General features: G+C 42.0%; 1 protein-coding gene, 1 long non-coding RNA gene and 1 other non-coding gene across 3 annotated transcripts in view; 1 reads left to right on the top strand and 2 right to left on the bottom strand.

The window, feature by feature from the left end:
- Positions 1 to 24,195, bottom strand: part of CNTNAP2 (contactin associated protein 2) — a 2,300,337-nt gene that overhangs the window by 27,418 nt on the left and 2,248,724 nt on the right. Inside the window, exon 22 of the mRNA XM_063815738.1 lies at positions 11,709 to 11,948. Coding sequence (XP_063671808.1) covers positions 11,709 to 11,948 — 240 coding nt within the window. The remainder of the gene's footprint in view (positions 1 to 11,708; positions 11,949 to 24,195) is intronic.
- On the top strand, positions 939 to 6,106 carry LOC107976176 (uncharacterized). The gene is made up of 3 exons (XR_002944828.3): positions 939 to 1,040; positions 3,819 to 3,937; positions 5,831 to 6,106. It is a non-coding gene; the product is annotated as an uncharacterized LOC107976176 (long non-coding RNA).
- Positions 5,791 to 6,005, bottom strand: LOC112209966 (small nucleolar RNA U3). Its single transcript, XR_002944938.1, has one exon. It is a non-coding gene; the product is annotated as a small nucleolar RNA U3 (small nucleolar RNA).

The following is a 24,195-nucleotide window of genomic DNA, read 5'->3' as shown; positions in this document are numbered from 1 at the left end:
CACTTAAGTGACGTTTTGCTCTTTGATTATTTCTTCATCATGGCTGAGCCTTGACAGAGCACACCCCCAACTGCTTTTCAAAACACAAGCCTGCCAAGTCTATTCTCTCAGTGACGTGGGAAGGCTTTGGCAACTTACGCCAGCCTCTAAGTTCTTTTCAGGTCCCTTAGCAAAAAGTCTAGTGCAAGCCATTGGTGTCAATTACATCTGGAGGGTGCAGTCCTGGAGGCGGGGCTGGGGCAGCAGAGGTGTGGTCAGAAGAGAGCATGGCTGGAGTTTAAGATTTGTTGACTTTGGTTCACATTCTTATAAGACCATGATACACACACCCCACCAAGAAGGAAAATGAGAGAGCCGAACATTCAAATTACAAAGTTAGAGGCCAGCAAATATAAATTTAAAGAAGACACGACGGTAGAAAGAAAACAAAGAATTGATAAATAAATCCAAGAGCTGGTTCTTTGAGAAAAGAAAAAAAAGCCACATAATCTAATCAATAAGGGGGGGGGTGTCAACAGAAACATTCAATATAAAAAACACAAAAAAGGGAATGGAAATTAAATTATTAATAAGTTTTTGTTCAACTCCACAGTAATGAGTTTGAAAACCTAGGTTAAATGCATGAATTTCTAGAAAAATATAAAATAACGGGTATTATCCTAGATGAGAAAGAAAATCTAATTAGACAGATTATCATAAAATAACTTGAGAGAGTTGTCAAAGATCTGCTCCCACAAGAAGCAGTGGGCTCAAGTGGTTTTCCAGGGGAAATCTATGAAATCTACCAGAGGCAGTGCCTCAAGGCTGCTTATCTCCTTGCCACTCCCAGTGTGTTCCAGGGACCCGCAGCATCAGCAGCACCTGGGAGCTTGTTGGAAATGCAGAATCTCTAATCCCATGTTTGACCAGCTGAATCTGCATTTGCTAATTTCCCCCAGGTGATTCTAAGCACATTAAAATCCGGATGACACTTATCTGAATCATTTCGCAACTTGGAGAGAGATGGAGAAGAGCTGCATGGTGTAACTGGGCGTCACCAGGTAATGAACTTACACATTAATGAACTTATACATAAACCTTAATCCCAGTAAAAATTTTAAACAATTCCAATAAAATGATTAAAATTCTCAAATCCACATGGGAAAAGCAAATGTGCAAGGATGAACAGGAAAATTCTGGAAAAAAAAGGGAAATCAGCTCTATGAGCCACTAAATGTGATAATAAAAGCTCAATGATAAGTACTGCAGTTTGCTCCCATGTCACAAGGCATCATATCAATGTAATAGACCAGAGAGTCCAGTAGGGACTCAGAAATGAAGGGAATTTAGAAGATGGTAAAGGTGGAGAAGGATGGAGCCTCAACCAATGGGGCTGGAACAGTGGGCCATTTGGGAAAATGGGAAAAAATAAAGTGAGATTTTTACCTTCCACCCAAATAAATTTCCAGGGAAGAAAATACGTAGAACTTACAAATAAAACACAAAATTATTATAAAAAACATGGAATAATTTAAAAAATTATTTAAAGGCATGTCACAAAACCCAAAAGCCATAAAACACTTTACATTTCACCATGTAAAATTTAGTAACTTTTACATGGAAAAAAAAATCCCATAAATTCAAAAAAATTGAGATGAAACAAGGAAAACATTAAAAGATGTATTAAAATACTAATTTACTTAATATATTAAGAATACTTATAAATCAATAGGAAAGAATATAAAGATATAAATAATTATTGGAGCAAAGAATATAAAGAGGGAGTTCATGGAAAAATAAATATAAATGATATATAAACATACGCAGAGATACTTAACCCAACTCATAATTAATGAAATACAAACTATAACAAAATTTCATTTTTCATATAGAACAGCCACATTTGAAAGAATAATATGATGCACTGTTTTGGTGAGGATGTGGGGGAAAGGTATTCATAGATTGCTGGACTGTCAATTGGATTATATCATTAGAGGATGGTTTGTAGTAGTATCAAAATTAAAAACACACATATCCTTTGACTCAACGAAATCACGGATACAATGTGATTTTCTATGAAAACACTGTAGAAACAAAAGGTGGGATACAACTAAAATGACCAGTCAAAAATAGGTAAGACTCATATCATAGTTGATTTGAGATACATAAATGCGCCTGGTGTTTTTGCAGGGAAAGTGGAATTTGGATCTTTGCAGGAAAATGCACATTAGCAAGCAAGGGATGATAGTTTTTCTTCACACGATTAAGTGTGAACTGTGTTGGTGATGAAGAGGGAAAAAGACAAATAACATAATAAAAAGACTGAGTGTGAGAGATAAAAATGCATTAATCATGCAGTCTTAGCATAAGGAGAGAAAAGGGATCTGTTCAGAAATAATTAAGATGTAATTATAAGAGCAGGAATGATTACTTTTAAGTGCTTGCAGGTGGTAAAGAAAACCAATGATCAGCTTGTAGTTAGGAAGAAAACAGAATAGATGATATACGTAATTTTAAAAAGTTCTTTATATCCATAACTCTTTGCACATGAAGATATAAAAATATTTTATGGCCAGATGATAGAAAGGAAACTTGGAATATAGACAGAAATCAACTTAGAAGTCATAACGATGGAGGTAAGAGGTCTTCAGAAACCAATCTGTGGCCAGTGGTAAAGTGTCTGATGTGGTGACGGGAAGCCTGAGTTCCGAGCTCAGTGCTGGGTATACTCAAGTCTAATGGGGGTATGGGGTTGTTACACTGAGTGATCCCAAGTGCCAAGTTCCATCTAGTTCCTAATATATCTGGGAGAAGACCCACGTGCCTAAGAGGGCTGGTTTTCAGCCACTCTGCCAACCTGAGTGAATCCACTGGACCAGCTTGGCAGTGGATTCTCAACCCTGGATTCTTGACAATCCTGGCCTTGGTTCTGGGGGAGGTGGAGAATTGGGGGTTAACTCCCTTCCCTCCACTCCTGCTTCTGGATTTTCCATCTCCTACCCACTTCCCTGTCAGAGGAGCTGTGAGAATTCCTGGTCAAGGACCTCCCAGTGTCAGATGCAGGTTAGCGTTAGAGCAGAGAACCAGATAACTTAAGGTTACAGTGGATGCTGTGAATTCACCTGCTAGCAATTTACAGAAGGACTCCCAGGTCTTTTCTGGGGTGAGATGCACCACATCACATACCATGCAAACTTTGCTGAGAATCTAGCCTGGACCTACTAGAAGTCCTTTAAAATAACTAGCTGTGGCCAGGCGCAGTGGCTCACGCCTGTAATCCCAGCACTTTGGGAGGCTGAGGCGGGCGGATCACGAGGTCAAGAGATCGAGACCATCCTGGCCAACATGGTGAAACCCCGTCTCTACTAAAAACACAAAAATTAGCTGGGTGTGGTGGTGCGTGCCTGTAGTCCCAGCTACTCAGGAGGCCGAGGCAGTAGAATTGCTTGTACCCCGGAGGTGGAGGTTGCAGTGAGCCGAGATCACGCCTCTACACTCCAGCCTAGTGACAGAGCGAGACTCCATCTCAAATAATAATAACAACAACAACTAGCTGCAATCTTTACAACTAGAGGATCCCTTAGGAAATGAAACTTTACATCTTAAAATGCTTCATCTATTTTAATGATATTTTAAAGAAGATCCTAGGATGTGGCTTTTGGTCTGACGTATTCTGTATCAAATATCACAAATGTGATAAAACACTCTAAGGCTTAACACAAACGCCTTTTAAAGCAGCTTGGTGTGCAGTTTGGAGTTGCTCCTTAGTGCAGAAATTTATGGGATCAGACTCTTGGATTTATTTTTTCTGGTGTTTGTTTTGTTTTTGTATTTTACAGAATGTGCACTGCCATCTGTGGCTGTCTTCCTCCTGGCAAATCCTTTTCATTCCAAGCAAATAAGATTCCCTAAATTAGACAAAAAGGAAAAAACACAACAGAGTCCATAATTCTGAGAGGTAAATCACGGCAATTGCCTGGCATTCTCTGACCTTTAAATAAACCTTAACTCAGGGCTGGGGGTTACTTTTTCTACCTTGTAACTACTGTTCTAAAAATATTCCTAAGGACCATATAATGGTTTAGAAACAGGCTGTACTTATTATCAAAGAGGGAAATAACTAGAAGAAAAAAAGACTGGATGTTTCCAATAGAGCAGAATTGTTTTAAATCAAGTCAACTTAAATCATAATGTGTAAGTCTATTGTTTACCTCATCCCCCTATAAAAATGTGTTCTTAAAGCCCCATGCTAGGCCCTAGCGCTTGGGGTGATCTTTCTCTACTGCCCAGTGTTTCCCAAACTCCAATCATGTGAAAATCACCTTCATATTTTTCTTGACATATACTGTAAAATCCAAGTATTATTTATTTACTTATTTTCACAAAATTGGTTAAATTTCTTATTTATATAAATCTATTGATAAAACTTTACATCCCTACTGAGTAATTCTATTGCCTGTGAGGCACTAACCAGAAGCCTGTTCTCTCTTTATTATAGCACTAACCAGAAGCCTGTTCTCTCTTTATTATAAGGTAAAATACAATCATGGGAGAGGTGTTAAAAGCGTGCCAGAACCAAATAGAGACTTTCTCTTTATAAAAATCAGAAGGACTGAAAGACAAATGAACAGGAAATGACTTGCTTTGTATGTTACACGAGGCCATGTCTATTTGCTTCCCATAATGGCGACCCCCTATCTAGGCTACATGCTGCACTGCTCCAGAAGCCAGAGACTGCACTACAAATGACATCTGTTATAGTTGTGCAGTGCACAACCTGACCAACATAAATGTCCCTCATTTTAGAAAACACTGATAGAGCCCAAAGGACATTGGAGAGGTAACAAATAGTATTTGTTATAGAAGTGTAACAGTAGTGTTACAGATGAGAAAAAGAATCTTATTACTAAAGCCAGCATACCTTAGAACCTATTTTCTGTTTTTATCATTTACTATGATCTCAGACGGTAGAAAGACAGGTATGGGAGCAGAAAGATCACAAGACCTATGGGTAGATGTCTTCAATTCTAATTTCCATTCTAACACCAAGTTCCTGCGAAACAAACATCCTGGTATAGGTATGGATTGAGTAGCCCTGGTTTGCCAAGATCCCTTTAACACTAAGGCCATATGATTCCTTACTCTTCACAGCAAGGCACTTGCTGTATTTTCAGAAAAGCACAGCCCTCATTTTAAAGCAGCATCTTTTTCTATCTTTCAGAGTAGGTTAGCAGCCAATTCAAAACACAGTAATAATTTGACATCTTCCTCAAATTGAGGTTCCTTCCTGGGATGCAGCCCCTTCCATAATGAGGTGCTTTCACTGGAGCCACTGAATCCTGCCCCACACTGCAAATTTATTGTTCATTTGTTTGTTTCAAGTCTGCTTTCCAGTTGCAAACAGGCAGATCAGTTCTCCTCAAATTTAGGTAAAAACATCTCCTCTGAGTGAGCTTCCTTATAAAATGGCCAGAGAGCCCAGTCTCTTTGCAAGCTTGATGGTACAGCCTTTACTATTTGTGATTTGACCACCTAACAGCTTTATTGTTTTTCATAAACCATGTTTTGGGCAGTATTTGGGTATTCAGTTTTTTCTTTTGGTAACCTTATTTTGAAGCACTTACCAAAGGGACCCTTCTTTTATTTGGTGAGTGATTCTTGACCTTGGTCACACACTGGACACTCCTGGGGGGGGGGGGGTTTACATCACACACACCTGTGTCCCTCCTATACCCCCGAGGGTCTGATTTGGTCCATCAGGGGTTTAGTACTAGATATTGGGATTTTTCTTTTTAAAAAATAATCATGAAGACCCTTCAGATGGCTTCCTTTCCCTTTCACTCTCCCAAAGGAAGAGAAGAGTGATCGTCAGTGGCAAAAGGCAATTGCAGAGAAGCACCACCAAGAGCCAGCTTCATGCTCAGGAGTGAATGCTGAGCTGTTTCCTCATGGTTTCTGGTGCTCCACATGTTCAGAGAAACTTCTCTGGTAAGAAACTATAGAAATGGTGCATGGAAGTGTTACTAGAAAGGGTTCCTGATCCAGACCCCAAGAGAGGGTTCTTGGATCTCACGCAAGATCCAAAAATTTAGGGGTGCATCCATAGAGTAAAGTGAAAGCAAGTTTATTAGTGTATTAGTTTGTTTTCAAGCTGCTAATAAACACATACCTGAGACTGGGTAATTTATACAGGAAAGAGGTTTAATGGACTCCCAGTTCCACACAGCTGGCGAGGCCTCACAGTCATGGTGGAAGGCAAGGAGGAGCAAGTCACGTCTTACATGGATGGCAGCAGGCAAAGAGAGAGCTTGTGCAGGGAAACTCCCCTTTATAAAACCATCAGATCTTGTGAGACTTATTCACTGTCACCACAACAGCATGGAAAGACCTGCCCCCATGATTCAATTACCTCCCACCAGGTCCCTCCCACAACACGTGGGAATTCAAGATGAGATTTGGGTGGGGACATAGTCAAACTGTATCAATTAGGAAAGTAAAGGAATAAAAGAATAGGAGGAGCCAAGATGGCTGAATAGGAACAGCTCCAGTCTACAGCTCCCAGCATGAGCGACGCAGAAGACGGGTGATTTCTGCATTTCCACCTGAGCTTTGAAGAGAGCAGTGGTTCTCCCAGCACGCAGCTGGAGATCTGAGAACGGGCAGACTGCCTCCTCAAGTGGGTCTCTCACCCCTGACCCCTGAGCAGCCTAACTGGGAGGCACCCCCCAGTAGGGGCAGACTGACACTTCACACGGCCGGGTACTCCTCTGAGACAAAACTTCCGGAGGGACAATCAGACCGCAGCATTCGCAGTTCACGAAAAACCGCTGTTCTGCAAACTGCGGCGGATACCCAGGCAAACAGGGTCTGGAGTGGACCTCTAGCAAACTCCAACAGACCTGCAGCTGAGGGTCCTGTCTGTTAGAAGGAAAACTAACAAACAGAAAGGACATCCACACCAAAAACCCATCTATACATCACCATTATCAAAGACCAAAAGTAGATAAAACCACAAAGATGGGGAAAAAACAGAGCAGAAAAACTGGAAACTCTAAAAAGCAGAGCGCCTCTCCTCCTTCACTATTCACAATTGCAAAGACTTGGAACCAACCCAAATGTCCAACAATGATAGACTGGATTAAGAAAATGTGGCACATATACACCATGGAATACTGTGCAGCCATAAAAAATGATGAGTTCATGTCCTTTGTAGGGACATGGATGAAATTGGAAATCATCATTCTCAGTAAACTATCGCAAGAACAAAAAACCAAACACCGCATGTTCTCACTCATAGGTGGGAATTGAACAATGAGAACACATGGACACAGGAAGGGGAACATCACACTCTGGGGACTATTGTGGGGTGGGGGGAGGGATAGCACTGGGAGATATACCTAATGCTAGATGATGAGTTAGTGGGTGCAGCGCACCAGCATGGCACATGTATACATATGTAACTAACCTGCACAATGTGCCCTAAAACTTAAAGTATAATAATAAAAAAAAAGGAATAAAAGAATAGCTACGCCATAGACAGAGCAGCCCCAAGGGCTGCTGGTTGCCCATTTTTATGGTTATTTCTTGATTATATGCTAAACAAGGGGTGAATCATTCATGCCTCCCCTTTTTAGGCCCTATAGGGTAACTTCCTGACATTGCTATGGCATTTATAAGCTGTCATGGTGCTGATGGGAGTGTAGCAGTGAGGATGACCAGAAGTCAATCTCATTGCCATCTTGGTTTTAGCTGGCTTCTTTACTGCAACCAGTTTTCAGTAGGTCTCAGCTTTATTTTACCCAGCCCCTATTCGAGATGGAGTTGCTCTGGTTCAGACACCTCTGACAGAAGTATAGTCTTGACATCAGGGTTTTAAAAAGCTCCCCAGGTAGTTTTAAAGTGCTTCCCAGATTGAGAAGCACTATACAAGATTAGAGCTTTTAAATTGCAGTGGCAAGTCACCTGGGAACCATGCTAAAAAACACGAATGCTGATTTAGTCAGTATGGGGAGGGGCCTGAGATTCTGCATTTCTAAAAAAGCTTCCAGGAGACCCATTGCTGCTTGTTGAGGACTAAACTTCCAAGGCACCAGATGAGATAATCTACTTCCAAATGTCCTCTAGTCAAGCCACGACTCACGAGCTCTCACGTTATTATTTTCTTCCCGTCCTAACCCTACACAGACTCAAGTACCTCACGTTATTTACAGGTAGAAAGGCATTTTTGTGTATATACTGTTTTGTTTTGAAATATCTGATAGCAAGGAATCTTATTCTAGTCAAACATGAAATATTACCAGAAAAGTGCAAAACCGTAAAGTCCAAATTCAGAATGATGACCTTAGGCTCACGAAACCAGAGTGCAATTGCTGATGTGAGGGATGCACTTAGAACCCGAGTTGGTATGGAACTCATTTTAAACTGAAGCCACTGGGGATTCAATAGGTGCAGAAAGAAGCCTTCTTGGTGCTTCCTTTATCTGACAAAAAGCAAAGACTTCTGGAAAAATGAGGCTGCCATACCTCCCTCTTACGGGTGGCTTTTACTCCCAGGAAGAAGATCAAGAAACCTACCGTAAGTCCTCTCTCCAGGGAAGTTTTATGGCCATGAATGAGATACAGAGATCACTCAGGCCTGCATGAACAAGCACTATCACAAACTCTTTATCTCTCATTTGTTCTTCTAGAAATCCATGTGTTCCTCCTATAGAGGCCTTTTCCCCCACTGCCTCTTTTCCCTACTAAGCTGGGCATATAAGTTTCTAGCTTTAACTACTTACTGAGTTTCTTCTTTTTCAAGCTCCTGTATGCATATAAATAAGGTCCCCCTGCCCACCTGTTAATCTGTCTTTTATCAGCTTAATTTGCAGGCCCCCAGGTACTGAACTTAAGAGGATAGAGGAAAAGTTTTTCCTCCCCGACACTGAGCAACCAGAGGCTGCTGTTAAGTAACCTTCCCTCATTTCTACGTCTGTCCTCTGCCCCTTCCAGCCCCTCAACCCACATTGTCTCTCATGTTCCTATTCACCTAAAAGAAAAGAGGAAAATCATATTATTTAAATAAACCTCTGCCTTATAGTTTGTAAACTGTTTTCTGTCGTTTTTTGTTTTGTTTTGAGACAGAGTCTTGCAGTGGCACCATCTCAGCTCAGTGCAACCTCTGCCTCCCAAGTTCAAGCGATTCTCCTGCCTCAGCCTCCTGAGTAGCTGCGATTACCAGTGCCTGCCACCACGCCCAGCTAATTTTTGTATATTTAGTAGAGATAGGCTTTCACCATGTTGGTCAGGCTGGTCTCGAACTCCTGACCTCGTGATCCACCCACCTCAGCCTCCCAAAATGCTGGGATTACAGATGTGAGCCACCGAGCCCGGTCAACTGTTTTCTGTCCTTGTAACTGGTATAATGACAATTGCATTAATACTTCATCTGCTGGACACTGGGTAAGAACTCTCCAAGTGTAAGTGGAAATTTTTCTGCAAATGGATCTCATGTTACATAGCACAGGCCTACCATAATATCAGAATTACAGAATTTGGATTTGAACATCAAATACTAATAGATATGTTCCCTATATACATTTTCATAAATCAATCAAAAGAATCCTGTAATCCTAGCACTTTGGGAGGCCTAGGCGGGTGGATCACCTGAGGTTAGGAGTCCAAGACCAGTCTGGCCAACATGGTGAAATCCTGTCTCTACAAAAATACAAAAATTAAGTGGGCATGATGGCGGGTGCCTGTAATCCCAGCTACTCAGGAGGCTGAGGCAGGAGCATCGCTTAAACGCAGGAGGCAGAGGTTGCAATGGTGCCATTGTACTCCAGCATGGGCAACTGAGTGAGACTCTGTCTCCAAAAAAAAAAAAAAAAAAAAACCTGTCACACACAAAGCATGATTTTTTTAAAGTAAAGGAACAAAAACTCTTTGGTCCCTACAGTCATATCTCACAGATCTTAACAAACAAGTTCCTAATTAAGTAATAATACATAAAACTCATATTGGCCCAAGGTAGGATCTAGATGTTTTAGAAACTAGTCTGTTGGCCCTGACTCAGACCACAGGTGCTCACAGCCTCAGGCAGTGGGTCCCTTTGACAGCGGAAGGACTCCTGCCTTGCAAAGAAAGATCATTCATGGTATTTGTCTACTCGGGCATTTGGAGGAATTTATCTGAGAGATCTCTGTTCCTCTGTGGCCCTGACATGTCTTTTCTCCTCTTGTATTTTCACTCTTACTTTTCTTCTTTCAGCATTAGGAATGCTTTCCTTTGTTCAAGCCAGCCTGCTGTGTAATCTTAACAACATTCATAAAAGGGAATTCTTCATACGTGCCCTTAGCTCACAGCGCCCCGCGTCAAGTTCTAGGAATCCATGTGTGAGGAACAAAGAGGATTCTTTCGTCTGTAAATGGGTTATTCTGACAACAGGGCAATTTTGGCTTCTCTCTAAGCTTCACAAAGCTTTGCAGCATAGCCCTGGCAAGGAATCACGATGACAATAGCTGCACTGAAGCCACACACTCCATGTGCAGGGCCGGAACATGATTAAAGCAATCAAATGCACAAAGTTTAGAGAATGAACTGTTACAAATTACAAGTTTGCAGGGGGAGAGGATTTGGAAGTCTTTACTCAACGTTCAAGCATTATAGCAAATTGTGTCTAATATAATAATATTAGATTATTAATATTATTGTAGCTAAACTTTAACGCTTGTGATAAAACACGTCAGATTTAAACACATCACTTTAAATAGAATTCCATGAGTGAGTTAGGTCTTATCTCCATTTAGGAAATGGGGAAACTGAGGAATGAGGTTATGAAAACTGGCCAAGGTTAATCTGCTGGTGAGAGGCAGTGATGGTGCTGGAATCCAGGCCTCCTAGCTGTTACTTCCTGCCTCTTCTTCTTCCTGTTTTTAGCATCAGCAACATCACATGTTGCCTGGAGACCCATTGAATGTTGGATTTGGAGGTCACTTAGAGGTTACACTCCCCTCCCCTTCTTCACCTTATGGGTGAAAAAGCAGAGGCTTGGGCAGGTCACTTGAGTTGCCCAAGGCCAATTTAGGTGGAGCTAGGAGTACGACCTAAGTCTTCTGAGATACAGCTTAATAGGCTGTCTCCCACCCAGGGTTGTGTGTATACTCTTTTCATCCAGTTAATTTTTCAGCCAACAGCTACATCCTTTCATTTGAGCCCTGTGCTTTCAAATTACATGTCTTCCCACTCAAAGAAGTGGGAGTAAATCCACAGAGTTTTGCAAGCTTAAAGGCACCTCTTAAAGATCTGGAAGCCACTAGTATTATTCATATAAATACAGATACAGGAGATGGATCTCTATATTGCTTTAGGTAAATCTCTTCTTAAATTAAAACACAGACTATGTTACAGCAAGTCATTGAGAGTCATAAGAGGCAAAAGTGAGACAGTGAATTGATCAAATCACCCACAGTCATGGCGCAGACATCAGTTTAGGCAAGTCATCATTTAACCTAATTGAAGAGTTAATAGTTCCTACATTCTTTACCTTCAACTTATTTATTTCTGGCCCTGAGTATTTCAGATGTGCTAAGTGCTGCCCTGAGAACTCCGTACTCACAACGTTCCTTTGCCCTTTCTTAATCCTCCAATGACATTACCAGTGAGGTTCTGTTATTAAATCCATTCCATAGTCCCAAGAGACTGAGGTTTAAAGAAATGAAGCAACCTGCCTGAGGTTGCTGAAGACTTTACCTGAATCCAGGTGATCCAGGTGCCAGGGGTCGGTGGCGGACGACATGGGGGAGAGGGTCAGTGGCGATGCCCCGCAGTTGGACTCCACCAGCTCGCCCTGGATGTGGACGTGAGCCGAGGCGTTTGTCTGCCTCAAGGCGGCCTTGAGAGGGGCGATCTGGTTGAACTGGACTCTGGAGAGGCAACCAGTGAATCCTGGGGTGTTGTATTTGTGAATCTCTTGGTCAATTTTCCCTGTTTCTAAAAGAAAAAAAGAAATGAAAATGTTACTTGACTCACCATAGTCCAGCTGTACAACATACCTGTCTTTGAATGCTTGTGTCCAAAGCTTACCTTTAGGTTTCAGTTTAAGATGTTACATTGTTTTGGATGAAATATTAATGAGTCGATAAGATTTAGGGCTGCATACTTGACTTTAAAGGAACCTTGTGTTAACAGAGAATACGGTAGGGTGAAAATAAGACTATATGTGATAAAATACATTTCTCAGTACCTTCTGGCTACTTCAGACGCTGCCGAAACTCACAACAGTGACTTGGTTCTGATTGATTTTTCTCCTTATCTTTTCTGATGCTTCCCTGACCCTCTTAACAAATTGAACAAAGCAGCCCTGCTCTGCCCTCCTGGCAAAATATGGTTCTGTTTTAGATCTCTTACTTATTTTCTTCTTCAGAATTCTTTAAAAAAAAAAAAAAAAAAAGAACAAGAATTCTAGTAGCCTGTACGTGAACATCTCCTTTCTTCAAAATCCAATCCCCTTGGAATTCTGAGATTTACAGAATCCCCGGCTAGTGTCTGATGGAGGTTTTGGCAGTCAGGAAACTTTCCCAACCCAATCAATCACAAACAACACATGCCTTGGTGAATCTCACCATCTCCCCACTACCTGTAGGCTCAACATCATCCCAAACTCAGCTCAGAGGTGAGACTGAGTAGAGGCATTTCCAAGGTAACAAGTGCAATGTACCCACACGTTGTTATACCAGTTAAATCAATGGCCCTCTGTTCCAAGTTTTAGAAACTAACAGAAACAAATGTTGAAAGAGTCCTTAAATGCTTAAGAGCCCTTAGCTAGTGGGCCAGGTGGACTGACCTCAGAGCCTTTTAACCACTACTGGGAACTGTGTGAGAAAGATAATTCCAGCGGCAGCACTGCGATTGCTCTGAGCAAGTGCCGCATCAACCCCTCATGTCCCTGCCGACTCCCTGGGCTCACACAAAGATTCTTTTGCCCCAGCGCTGAGGCAGGGTGCTGTGGGGGACATGGATAAAGTGCCTTGTTCTTCTCCAGCATCTCTCTACGCTTGCTTGCCCTTTGCTGAAGCCGTTCTGTTATCTATTGTGAACCAGTGTTAGTTTTGTCTCCTCTTTTAGAGCTGGGTAGAAAACTTGTGACTCCCGCTCCATTTCATAGGGTCCCTGACAGTTTTCGCAACTTTGAGGAGGGCAGGTTTCCCTATGACACCACAGAAAATCAATTGTTTCAAAGCCGTATCTGTCTGCGGGGTCTCAATTTAACATGGAGTCTACACTTCTTAAAGAGCTGTCTTCCCCTTGGTATCTCCTTCTGAGGTGGCCTCCAGGGAGGGAGCCTGGGGCATGGGGTTCCGATGGTGGAGCAGGGAGAGAAACCACGGGTGGCAGCAGAGGCTCCCGGGCCCAGGCCTGTGGGGCTGTGAGCATTGGCAGAAGCGTCCACTCAGCAGCCAGAAGCTGGGGCTGGATGGCAGGAATGAGCCCTGGCAAATGGCCTGCTCTCACTTTTCCATTCTCTTTGGGCCTCTTTCACTCTCTTCTTTAGCTTTCTCCTTTCTGTGCCTTCTCCCTATTGGGGAAAATTCCCAGTGTTTCAACTGTTGTTTCTTTCCTGTAAGGCAGCAGGGTCACAAAAAGGAGGATTCTGATGCCCTGGAGAACAGAATCAGTACTTCCAAAACCGGAGTGTGTTCCACATCTAGTTGATGTGCCTCTTTCCTAGAGACCCTTGGCTGGGACCAATTCCCCTGGGGGGGCCAATGTGCAGTAAGTAGATGCTCTGGAGTTTGCAGGACCTGATGGTTCCAACTCAGGGCCATGTGATAATAATATTGATACAATGGTAGAGAAAGGTGGCAGAGAAAATCTAGGCAGAAAGGGGTGGGTCCCTGTCAAACCCTCACCCTCAAGCCAGAAACTGCAGCCCAAAGTGAGAACTTACATCCCTGTATTCCAGCTCAAATGTTGCCTTTTCCAAAACCACCCATGGCCCTGCCCCCCGACATCCTGTGCCTATAAAAACCCCATACTCAGCTGGCAGAGAGAAGAGAAGCAGCTGGACGTTGGTGACTATGGTTAGATATTGGAGAGAAGCAGCTTCACTTCAGAGGGACAGCTTGACACGTAACATCAGAGAAGAATCTGGCCAGAGATGGCTGGACTTCAGGAGAAGATTACCTTCCCTCTTCATCCCCTTTTCAACTTCCCTTCCTGCTGAGAGCCACTTTCATCAGCAATAAAAATCCCCTACATTTGTCATCCTTCAATTTGTGTGACGTCATTTCTGGATGCGGGACAAGAGCTCGCGTGCTGCTAGTGTGGCACAGTGGGTCCAAGTGAGTGGAGTTTGCTCCTGGCAGTACCTAAGTGGCTGGCTGGTTTCAGCATTCATGCACTCCAGTTCCTGCCTCATTCACGTGCATGCTTCCTCCCATGAGGAGTTGAAAGCTGTGGGCTGGGTAATTGAGGGCACCCCTGTTGCAAGTCCCACAAAGCGGTCAGGGAAACATCCTGCTTCAATATTAGAGCACAGACCAAGGGCAGTACATGATGGGGGCACTGTGCTTAGTACTTATTATGCAGTATCCCATTAAGTCTCCTGGTAACCCTCTGAGCTAAATAGGATTGCCCCCCAAGTGACAGATGAGGGAAATGAGGCTTAGAGAAGTTAAGGCTTTGCCAATGAATAAACATTTATGTTTCATATTAAAAAAAAAAGTCAAATATTTTGCATCAGTCTCAATTTCTCTTTGAAAAATAGACTATATTGTTTTATATTCATGTAGACTTTTGATATTTCTAGTCAGGGACCCCATAGAAATGGTAGAGTGAGGTTTTCAGAAAAAATGTAAATGGTTGTTAAAACTGCTTTGAGATTCTGTTTCATTAGAGGCTGAGCCAACAATTTGATTTTCAAAAATGTGGTGAACTGATGTCAAATCTTCATTAGCATCATTTAAAGCACCAGAAAGTTACAGAAATGCCTGTCTGGAATAAGATTCCATATTTCTTAAGAACATCAACAAATGACAGTATAGCTATCACTTTTTTGAATTTATTACAAGTATGTTACTCTATAATTGATTAGACTGGTCTCTACTGAAACCAAATATTAAAATATCATTTACTGTAAGAAACAACGTTCTGCCTGGAGGTGTCTTGGGTAAGGTGTTATTTGTGGGGGAAACTTGCTTTAAAAAATGCAAATTTTAGAAATGCAGTACAATCACTTTAACATTAGATTCTCAAGTGGCAATCAGTACATAAATGTCTTATATTCATAACGATATGGATTACAGAAAATAGTTCACTTAAAACACTGACACAATTCCGGGTAATACGTTAAAATGAAATGCTCATGACAGTCCTTTTAAGGAAATGCAGCAACTCCATTTGCGATGCATTAGCATGCTTTCCCGCTCCTTGTTCAGTTACTGAATGCCAAGTGAGAGGCGGGAGTGTTGTGAGAAATGAAAGAGAAAAGGGCACCTGAGCAGGAAACACGGGGAGAATAAAGCCGTCTCCACAGAGGACAGAGCTGTGCTTGGGGCCTCGTGTACATGCTCGAGCTCCTTTTCAGCGATTGGATAAGCATTTATTTATTTGGACAGGGATTTATTTATTTATTATTTATGAGACAGGGTCTTACTCTGTCATCCAGGCTGGAGTGCAAGGCACAATCTCAGCTCACTGCAGCCTCAACCTCCCGGGCTCAAGCAATCCTCCCACCTCAGCCTCTTGAGTAGCTGGAACCACACTCGTGTGCTACCATGCCCACTAATTTTTTTTTTAGTATTTTTTTGTAGAGGCGGGGTTTTGTCATGTTACCCAGGTTGGTCCCAAACTCCTAGGCTCAAGCGATCCACTCACCTCGGCCTCCCAGAGTGCTGGGATTACAGGCATGAGCCACTGTGCCCAGCCTGGATAAGCATTTAGATGTGACTTCTCAAAGGAGATTTCTTCTTTTCCTTTGAGATGATTTAAATGCACCTATATCTTCTTCTTGTGTATTCCATGGGATCTATTCACCAGATGATTTTTGTTAGGTTTTATATCTTATAGTTTTCTATCAATATTCCTTTTTGGGGAGGGGGATGTGATATTATGAGGTACAAAGAATCACTGTCAACTTCATTTTCTACTTTTTATGAAACAGGCAGAAGATTTTAGGGGATCAGTGAGACTTAATTTAAGACTTTTGATAAGTATGTACTGTGTGCTCCCCAGTGTGCTAGGGATTGTGGAAGTCACCCTTCATAGAATCTGTGGGGTCAACACAGATGGCCAAACCTGGTTCCAGCCCTGACACAGCATACGGTTGCTCTGCAGAGACTGTAGTACAACTGGCCCCAAAGCACTGCCTACCATTCTGTTCCTTCCCTCTGTTCTGGGGTGAAGCATGTCGCACTGGTGGCACTGGGGGTCTTTAGGTAATTCACAGACTGGGAGCTAAATAACATCCAGTCTTGTTCCTTCCCCGATTCCCTTTCAATTTCTCAGAGTCTCAGGCTGGCTCAGTGTGGGGCTGGACTATCTTTATTATGGTGCCAATACTTGCTATCTTCCCTTTTCAACAAAGAGAGGTCAGACCTCAGACCTGGATGCTTCGGTGGGCAACAGTGCTGAGTTTCATTATATTTTTATATTACGTATTTTTAGCACCACCGTATCGTTGACAGCAAGCGGTACTGGCATTTCATTTCATGGTAGTATTGCAAAATTTCTCTTTAACATAAACTTTTTAACATAAATTTATTTAAGTAAAAATAGTGAGTCCGTTTAAAGGAAAATGTTAAGTAAACAATAGTAAAGGAGGCCACTAGAAATGGTAAAAATGTCATCAGAAATGGCAAAAATCGTGACATTGGTCCTCAAATGACTCTTGTTTGGGGAACACTGTTGTGGAGGAGTTTGATGTCTCTCTAAGTCCCTGGATGTTCTGCCTTAGAGCCTCTGTACTATTCAGGTGTAATCCACCCTCTCCCCTCACACTTAGTACCAGTCACTATCCATCACTTTAGAACACCAGAGACCCCCGCTGAGTGGGGCTTCCTCCTGGATTCTGCTCCCGGCTCTACCTAACTGGACCAGGTGTGTTCCTGCTCTCTTCGGATGGGCCAGAGGCCCGCAACTGTGCCTTTCCTGGAATTAAAGTTTTCTTGACAGCTGGGACTAAATGCCACTTCTCTTTGTGTTCCCCCAAAATAATGCCTTGGACAAAGTAATCACCAGTGACGGTAGGAATGAATATACAGATGCTTTTCAACGTATAATGGGGTTACCTCCCCATACACCCATCGTAAGGTGGGAATATTGTAAATAAAAAATGCATTAAATACACGTAACCTACTGAACATCATAGCACAGCCCAGCCTACCTTAAACATACTCAGAACACTTACATTAGTCTACAGTTCAGTAAAGTCATCTAACACAACACCTATTTTATAATAAAGTGTTGAAAGTGGAAAACAGAATGGTTGTATGGGTATTCAAAGTACGGTTTCTACTGAACGCATATCACTTTTGAACCATGGTAAAGTTGAAAACTTCTAACTGGAACCATAAGTCAGGGACGGTCTATGACTGAAACCATCTATTCAGCAGTCTGTCATTCATAGTTTGGTGTGTGGGAGGCGATCAAGTACTATGGAACTTAGAACAATCATAGTTAGCTATAGTCAAAGTTTGTTTTTCAGCTTCATAGGGTAAACAGGTGCAGAACATAACCAGCAAAGAGGAGGGGGAGGTCTTCAGCGTATTCAGGAATTCAGCAGTGTATTCAGAACCAGTAGATCATTATATGTTATTTCTAGCAGTACTATTACCTGAAAATCTGCCCGTCTCATTAAAAATGGACTTGTCTTTCAAAACATTGTTGTATTGCTCTAAAACTGACACCCAGAGGAACTGATACATTTCTCTTCTACGAAGGAAGGCAGGACTTCACACTGAACACTCATTGCTGTATAAACCCTCCACAGGCCTCACACATAGAACAGTGGTTCGACAGTACCTTGTGGAATAAGTAGAAAGTCGGTTTGAAATCACTGCCTGGGTGGTTTTAAATACTCCTTGGAAAATCAGACTGAAGTACAATAGGTGAGTGGTCACCTGATGTACACTTGAAAACATGGCCAGGCGCTGCCAGGCCAGCACCTGAAGCTCCCAGTGGCTCCCAGTGTCAGGGCTGGGCATCTGGGCCTCTTGGAGAGAGAGAAATAGAATTTGCATTGATCGGGTAGGATTTCGTTTTTCCATTCTAGTCCCATTTGGCCGTAGGTGAATGAATGGGAGTCTAAATGGTTAGTGGAATAAATCAATGGGAAGTAACCATAACAACAACAAAAAGCCAAGAGCATTCATCTAAAAAAAGCAACATAAAATCCGATAAGCCTCATTCCTCAGTTCGAACGTGATCAAATGGTAAACATCAGGCAGGGCATGGAAATGTTGGCATCTAGGTTCCCTGTCAGCTCCTGCTCTAACAGACTGCAGTTTTTGATCAGCGATGTCTTGCTCATCAGCTGCCTTTCCAAAGAGGCACAGCCAGAATTAAATCTGTATCCATAACTGATATATACGATTATGTACTATGACATTTTATTCATCCCTTAAATAAAGACATGAATGAAATTTCATTGTATTTATTAGATGCTTTTCTCTCTTATGAAGAAATATGCAGGACTAAAATATGCAGGTGTAATTTAAATAGTTCTTGACCTATGAAATGCACTAACTTAATTATGCAGAGGCAGAATGCTGGGAGAAGCAGAATCATTTTTCCTTCTACTGTCTCTACCACATTTTGAATTTTAATTATTTTTAGAGACAGGGTCTCACTGTCAGCCAGGCAGGAATGCAGCGGTGTGATCATAGGCCTCACTGCATTCTTGAACCCCTGGGCTCAAGTGATCCTTTCACCTTAGCCTCCTAAGTACCTGGGACTACAGGCGCACACCACCATGACTGGCTTGTTTTTGAAAATTTTCTGTAGATACAGGGTCTCATTATGTTGCCCAGGCTGGTCTCGAACTCCTGGCTTCAAGCAATCCTATCCCCCTCAGCCTCCCAAAGTGCTGGGGTTACAGATGGGAGCCACTGCACCTGGCCTCTGCTGCATTTTAACTCATAAATCTTTTTCTAAGGACTGATAACACAAAACTGGATTTTTTCTTTCCAGAGTCAACAATAAAAAGAAATGTCTTCATAGAGCCCACTACACTATTTTGCAAAAAGATGAAGTATTACATTTTTATTTGTATCAATTTATCACAGCTCCTGAGCTTTTGGAGATACTAAATAGGTTGAAATTGTCACTTACATTTCTTTTTTTCGAGACGGAGTCTTGCTCTGTTACCCAGGCTGGAGTGCAGTGGCGCAATCTCGGCTCACTGCAACCTCCACCTCCCAGGTTCAAGCAATTCTCTGCATCAGCCTCCCGAATAGCTGAGATTACAGGCGCCCGCCACCATGTCTGGCTATTTTTTTTTTTTTTTTTGTATTTTTAGTAGAGAGGGGGTTTCACCATCTTGGCCAGGTTGGTCTTGAACTCCTGACCTCGTGATCCACCTGCCTCGGCCTCCCAAAGTGTTGGGCCTGGTGTCATTCGCATTTCTAAAATCTAGACTGAAAACAAAAAACTTCTTATGATTGCTAGTTAATCTTAGAATATAGTAATGGCCGGGCATGGTGGCTCACGCCTGTAATCCCAGCACTTTGGGAGGCCGAGGCAGGTGGATCACGAGGTCAGGAGTTTGAGACCAGCCTGGCCAACATGGTGAAACCCCATCTCTACTAAAGATACAAAAAATTAGCTGGGCGTGGTGGTGGACGCCTGTAATCCCAGCTACTCGGGAGGCTGAGGCAAGAGAATCACTTGAACCTGGGAGGCAGAGGTTGCAGTGAGCCGAGATCACGGCATTGCGCTCAAGCCTGGGAAACAGGGCAAGACTCTGTCTCAAAAAAATTGTATATATATAATATACTATATATATATATATAAATATATATATTTATATAGTTGTATATATACATATATGTAACTATATATAGTTGTGTATATATTTATATATAGTATATATATTTAGTATATAAATATATAGTATATATATTTAGTATATATATAGTATATATATAGTTGTATATATACATATATGTAACTATATATAGTTTTATATATAGTATAACATACATATATACATAACTATACATATATAGTTGTAATTACACAGTACCAAAAACATTGACACAAAAGAGAATTTATGATCCCTTAAATGTTTCCCAAACACCAGACATTTGGAATGGGTAGGAGCACACATCTGATATGTGGATTTTCCACTTCTTTCCTGGATGTTTCAAGTTGTCAGATGTAAGATAGAAAGCCTGGAAGGTGCTGGTGCCCCATTCCTCAGGCTTAGGTGCCCTGTCACATGGCATGATTTTTTAGGGCTAAGAATAACAAGCTCTGCTGAAAGTAACAAGACCTTTCGGAATAATGGATGTACCTGTCACTCAAACCACAGAGCTGGGTGCTATGATTTACTTCATGGGAAATCAGGTCTGATTTGACTTCTTCGAATCCCAGTAAATTGAAGCTATATGTCCTGGCTATTTGCTGCTGGGAAACAGAACACTAATGTGCGTCCTGAGTTTCTCATGAGCTAGGAATGAACAGACCTGCTTCTTACTCATTGGAATGTTTCCACTTTTGCATTTTAACTTGATAGCAGCAGAAATAGAATCCTGTGTACGAAATTACCAACTGAAATGTAGTACAGAAAAATAATTTATCTCTGTGTGTGCTCCGCTTCTGCTAAAATGTTTTTTTGGCTTTGGAGAACCATGTTAAACTCTAGCCAACACCATAAAAAAAAAATGAGCTTCAGTTTTCAAGCTTTTCCTTAATTCCTCTCCAAGCCACTGGTAGGTATGCCGGCCAAGACTAGCAGAGGGTCATTTGAAACTAACTCTGGACAGCAGGAGAATTTGGGACAATGGGGAAAAAAGGGTAGAAAGGTGTTGACCTCATACATTTCACAAGCAGCATAACAAAGTGTAGGCTAGGAAAAGTGTGTTAGCAAATTTTTGTATTTCCAGATAATGTCAAGTTGAATGATTCAGTAAAACAGAAAGTAGTTCACTTTTTATTTTTCTTCCTTTGTTCTCAGTTGTATTATAATTCCTATCCCAGAAGGCCTCTAAAGCTATCTTACCCAAGAGAAAAAAAAAAAATCCTTTGAGGACTAAGATCGCATGAAAGCATAAACATCACGAAATGGACCTGAGGTAGGGATTGAAAGCGATGGTTTCCCCAGGGCCATGAGCCAGTCAAGCACACGAAGAAACTGAGGGGGAGAACTGTTTCTGGAAAGTGTATTGGATGGTTCCCTTAACTGATGCTCCATGTCACATAATTAACACAAGAAAAAATTAGAATCTCGGGACCTTGCCATATAAAATGATGTTCAGAAAACAGAGCCTAATGCTTTGAGGCGGAACTTGAAGCTCCAGTGGATCATCACAAAATTTAAACCATACGATCGCAACCACCCTGGATGCCACCAAGGGACACAGTCCGGAGACCCACTGGGAGGCCTTTGGATACTTCTTCCTGTCAACACCTATTCTCACTGCTGAACCCCTAAAGCCAGTTCCTTTATTTTCAGATTGGGGTAATAGCCTCCTAGGTGGGAGAGCACTGAGAGAGGCCATCTAAATTTCAGCAAAGCATTTTAGTAAGTTTCTCATGACATTTTTGTGGTCAAGACAAATAGATATGGTCTCATTGTAATATGTTTGAGTAGTACAGTCAGGCACCACATAATGATGCTTTGGTCAAGGATGAACCACATGTAGGAGGGTGGTCCCAGGAGATTATAATGGAGCTGAAATTTTTCTATTGCCTGGCATTTATCATAATGTGCTTTTTATCATTATTTTAGAGTATACTTCTTTTTTGTTGTTGTTGTTTTTTGAGATTGAGTCTCGCTCTGTCGTCCAGGCTGGAGTGCAGTGGCACGATCAGAGCTACCACAACTTCCACCTACTGGGTTCAAGCGATTCTTGTGCCTCAGCCTCCCAAGTAGCTGGGATTACAGAGGACCACCACCACACCTGGCTAATTTTTGTATTTTTAGTAGAGACGGGGTTTCACCATGTTGGCCAGGCTGGTCTCGAACTCCTGACCTCATGATCTGCTTGCCTCAGCCTCCCAAAGTGCTGGGATTACAGGTGTGAGCCACTGCACCCGGCCTACTTTTTTTTTATTTTTTATTTTTAAAAAGGGTAACTGTACAACAGCCTCAGGCAGGTCCTTCAGGAGCTATTCCAGAAGAAGGCATTGTTATCACAGGAGATGACAGCTCCATGTGTGTCACTGCCCCTGAAGACCTCCCAGTGTGACAAGTGTGCAGGTGGAAGACAGTGGTATTGGTGATCCTCACCCTGTGGAGGCCAAAGCAAATGTGTGTATTTGTGTCTTAGTTTTCAATAAAAAAGTCTTAAAAGTTAAAAATGAATTTTTAAATAGCAAAATCTTATAGAATATGGATATAAAAAGAAATATTTTTTACAGCTGTATAATGTGTTTGTGTTTTAATCTAAGTGTTAGACAAAAATACGAAAAAGTGAAAAAGTTTGAAAACATTAAGAAGTCTATAAAGTTAGAAAAGGTACAGTATGCTAAGGTTAATTTATTTTATTTATTTATTTATTTTGAGACGGAGTCTTCCTCTGCTGACCAGGATGGAGTGCAGTGGCACAATCTCGGCTCACGGTAACCTCTGCCTCCTGGGTTCAAGCAATTCTCCCGCCTCAGCCTCCCGAGTAGCTGGGATTACAGGCATACGCCACCACACCAGGCTAATTTTTGTATTTTTAGTAGAGACGGGGTTTCACCATGTTGATCAGGCTGGTTTTTAACTCCTGACCTCAAGTGGTCCACCCTCCTCTGCCTCCCAAAGTGCTGGGATTACAGACATGAACCACTGCACCCAGCTGGTTAATTTATTATTAAAGAAAGAAAATTGTAAAAAGTAAATTTAATGTGGCCAAAGTGTCCAGTGCTTATAAAATCTACAGTAGTATAATGTCCTAGGCCTTCATATTCACTTACCACCCACTCACTCATCCAGAGCAACTTCCAGTCCTGCCAAGCTTCATTCCTGTTAGGTGTCCTATATAGGGGTACCAATTTTTATTTTTATTTTTTATTTATTTTTTTTTGAGACGGAGTCTTGTTCTGTCCCCAGGCTGGAGTGCAGTGGTGTGATATTGACTCACTGCAACCTCCACATCCCAGGTTCACGTGATGCTCCTGCCTCAGCCTCCCGAGTAGCTGGGACTACAGGCACACACCACCACACCCAGCTAATTTTTTTTGTATTTTTACTAGAGATGGGGTTTCACCATGCTGGCCAGGCTGGTCTCAATCTCCTGACCTTGTGATCCGCCTGCCTCGGCCTCCCAAAGTGCCGGGATTACAGGCATGAGCCACCACGCCCGGCCAATTTTTATCTTTTATATCATATTTTTACCATACTTTGTCTATGTTTAGTGAACAAATACCGTTGTGTTACCGTTGCCTACAGTATTGAGTGCAGTGGTGTGCTGCACAGGTCTGCAGCCTGGGAGCAGTGGGCTGTAGCATAGAGCCTGGGTGTGTAGAAGGCTGCACCTTCTGGGTTTGTGTAAGTGCACTCTGTGGTATTCGCATACTGATGAAATTGCTTAATGACACTCTCCTCAGAACGTATCCCTGTCGTTCAGTGATGCATGAGAGTATTTTAAAGGTAGATTAATCACGAGATGAACAGTGGTGGAATTTGCTAAATAGGTAGAAATTGGCTTCAAGGAGAATTTTAGTGGTGATTCCAAGCCTACATTTAATCATTTTATTAACTTGGATAAAGACATCAATGGCACATTGATGAATGTGCCATATGGCATTTAGTAAAAAGGGATGGCTCCACTCAAGAGGACATTATCATGAGCCAAAGGGACTCCGAGAGGCTGAAATGATTTCCCTAGATATAACTAAATACAGTTTAGCAGAAACGAATAACCAATTTCTATATTTGGAAATGCCATCGTGCCTTCCCCCACCCCAATCACCTTCGATACCAAATTGTATAGGACACACCTGGTAACTGCACGTAGCCTCCTCTCCCCCTCCTTTGTTGGGACAGTGGGGCTGATAGAAGAAAACTGGATTTTTTTTTCCAGTTTTGTTT

The sequence above is a fragment of the Pan troglodytes genome, chromosome 6 (genome assembly GCF_028858775.2).
Source record: "Pan troglodytes isolate AG18354 chromosome 6, NHGRI_mPanTro3-v2.0_pri, whole genome shotgun sequence".
Taxonomy (NCBI): domain Eukaryota; kingdom Metazoa; phylum Chordata; class Mammalia; order Primates; family Hominidae; genus Pan; species Pan troglodytes.
This window is presented reverse-complemented; position numbering and strand designations above follow the sequence as displayed.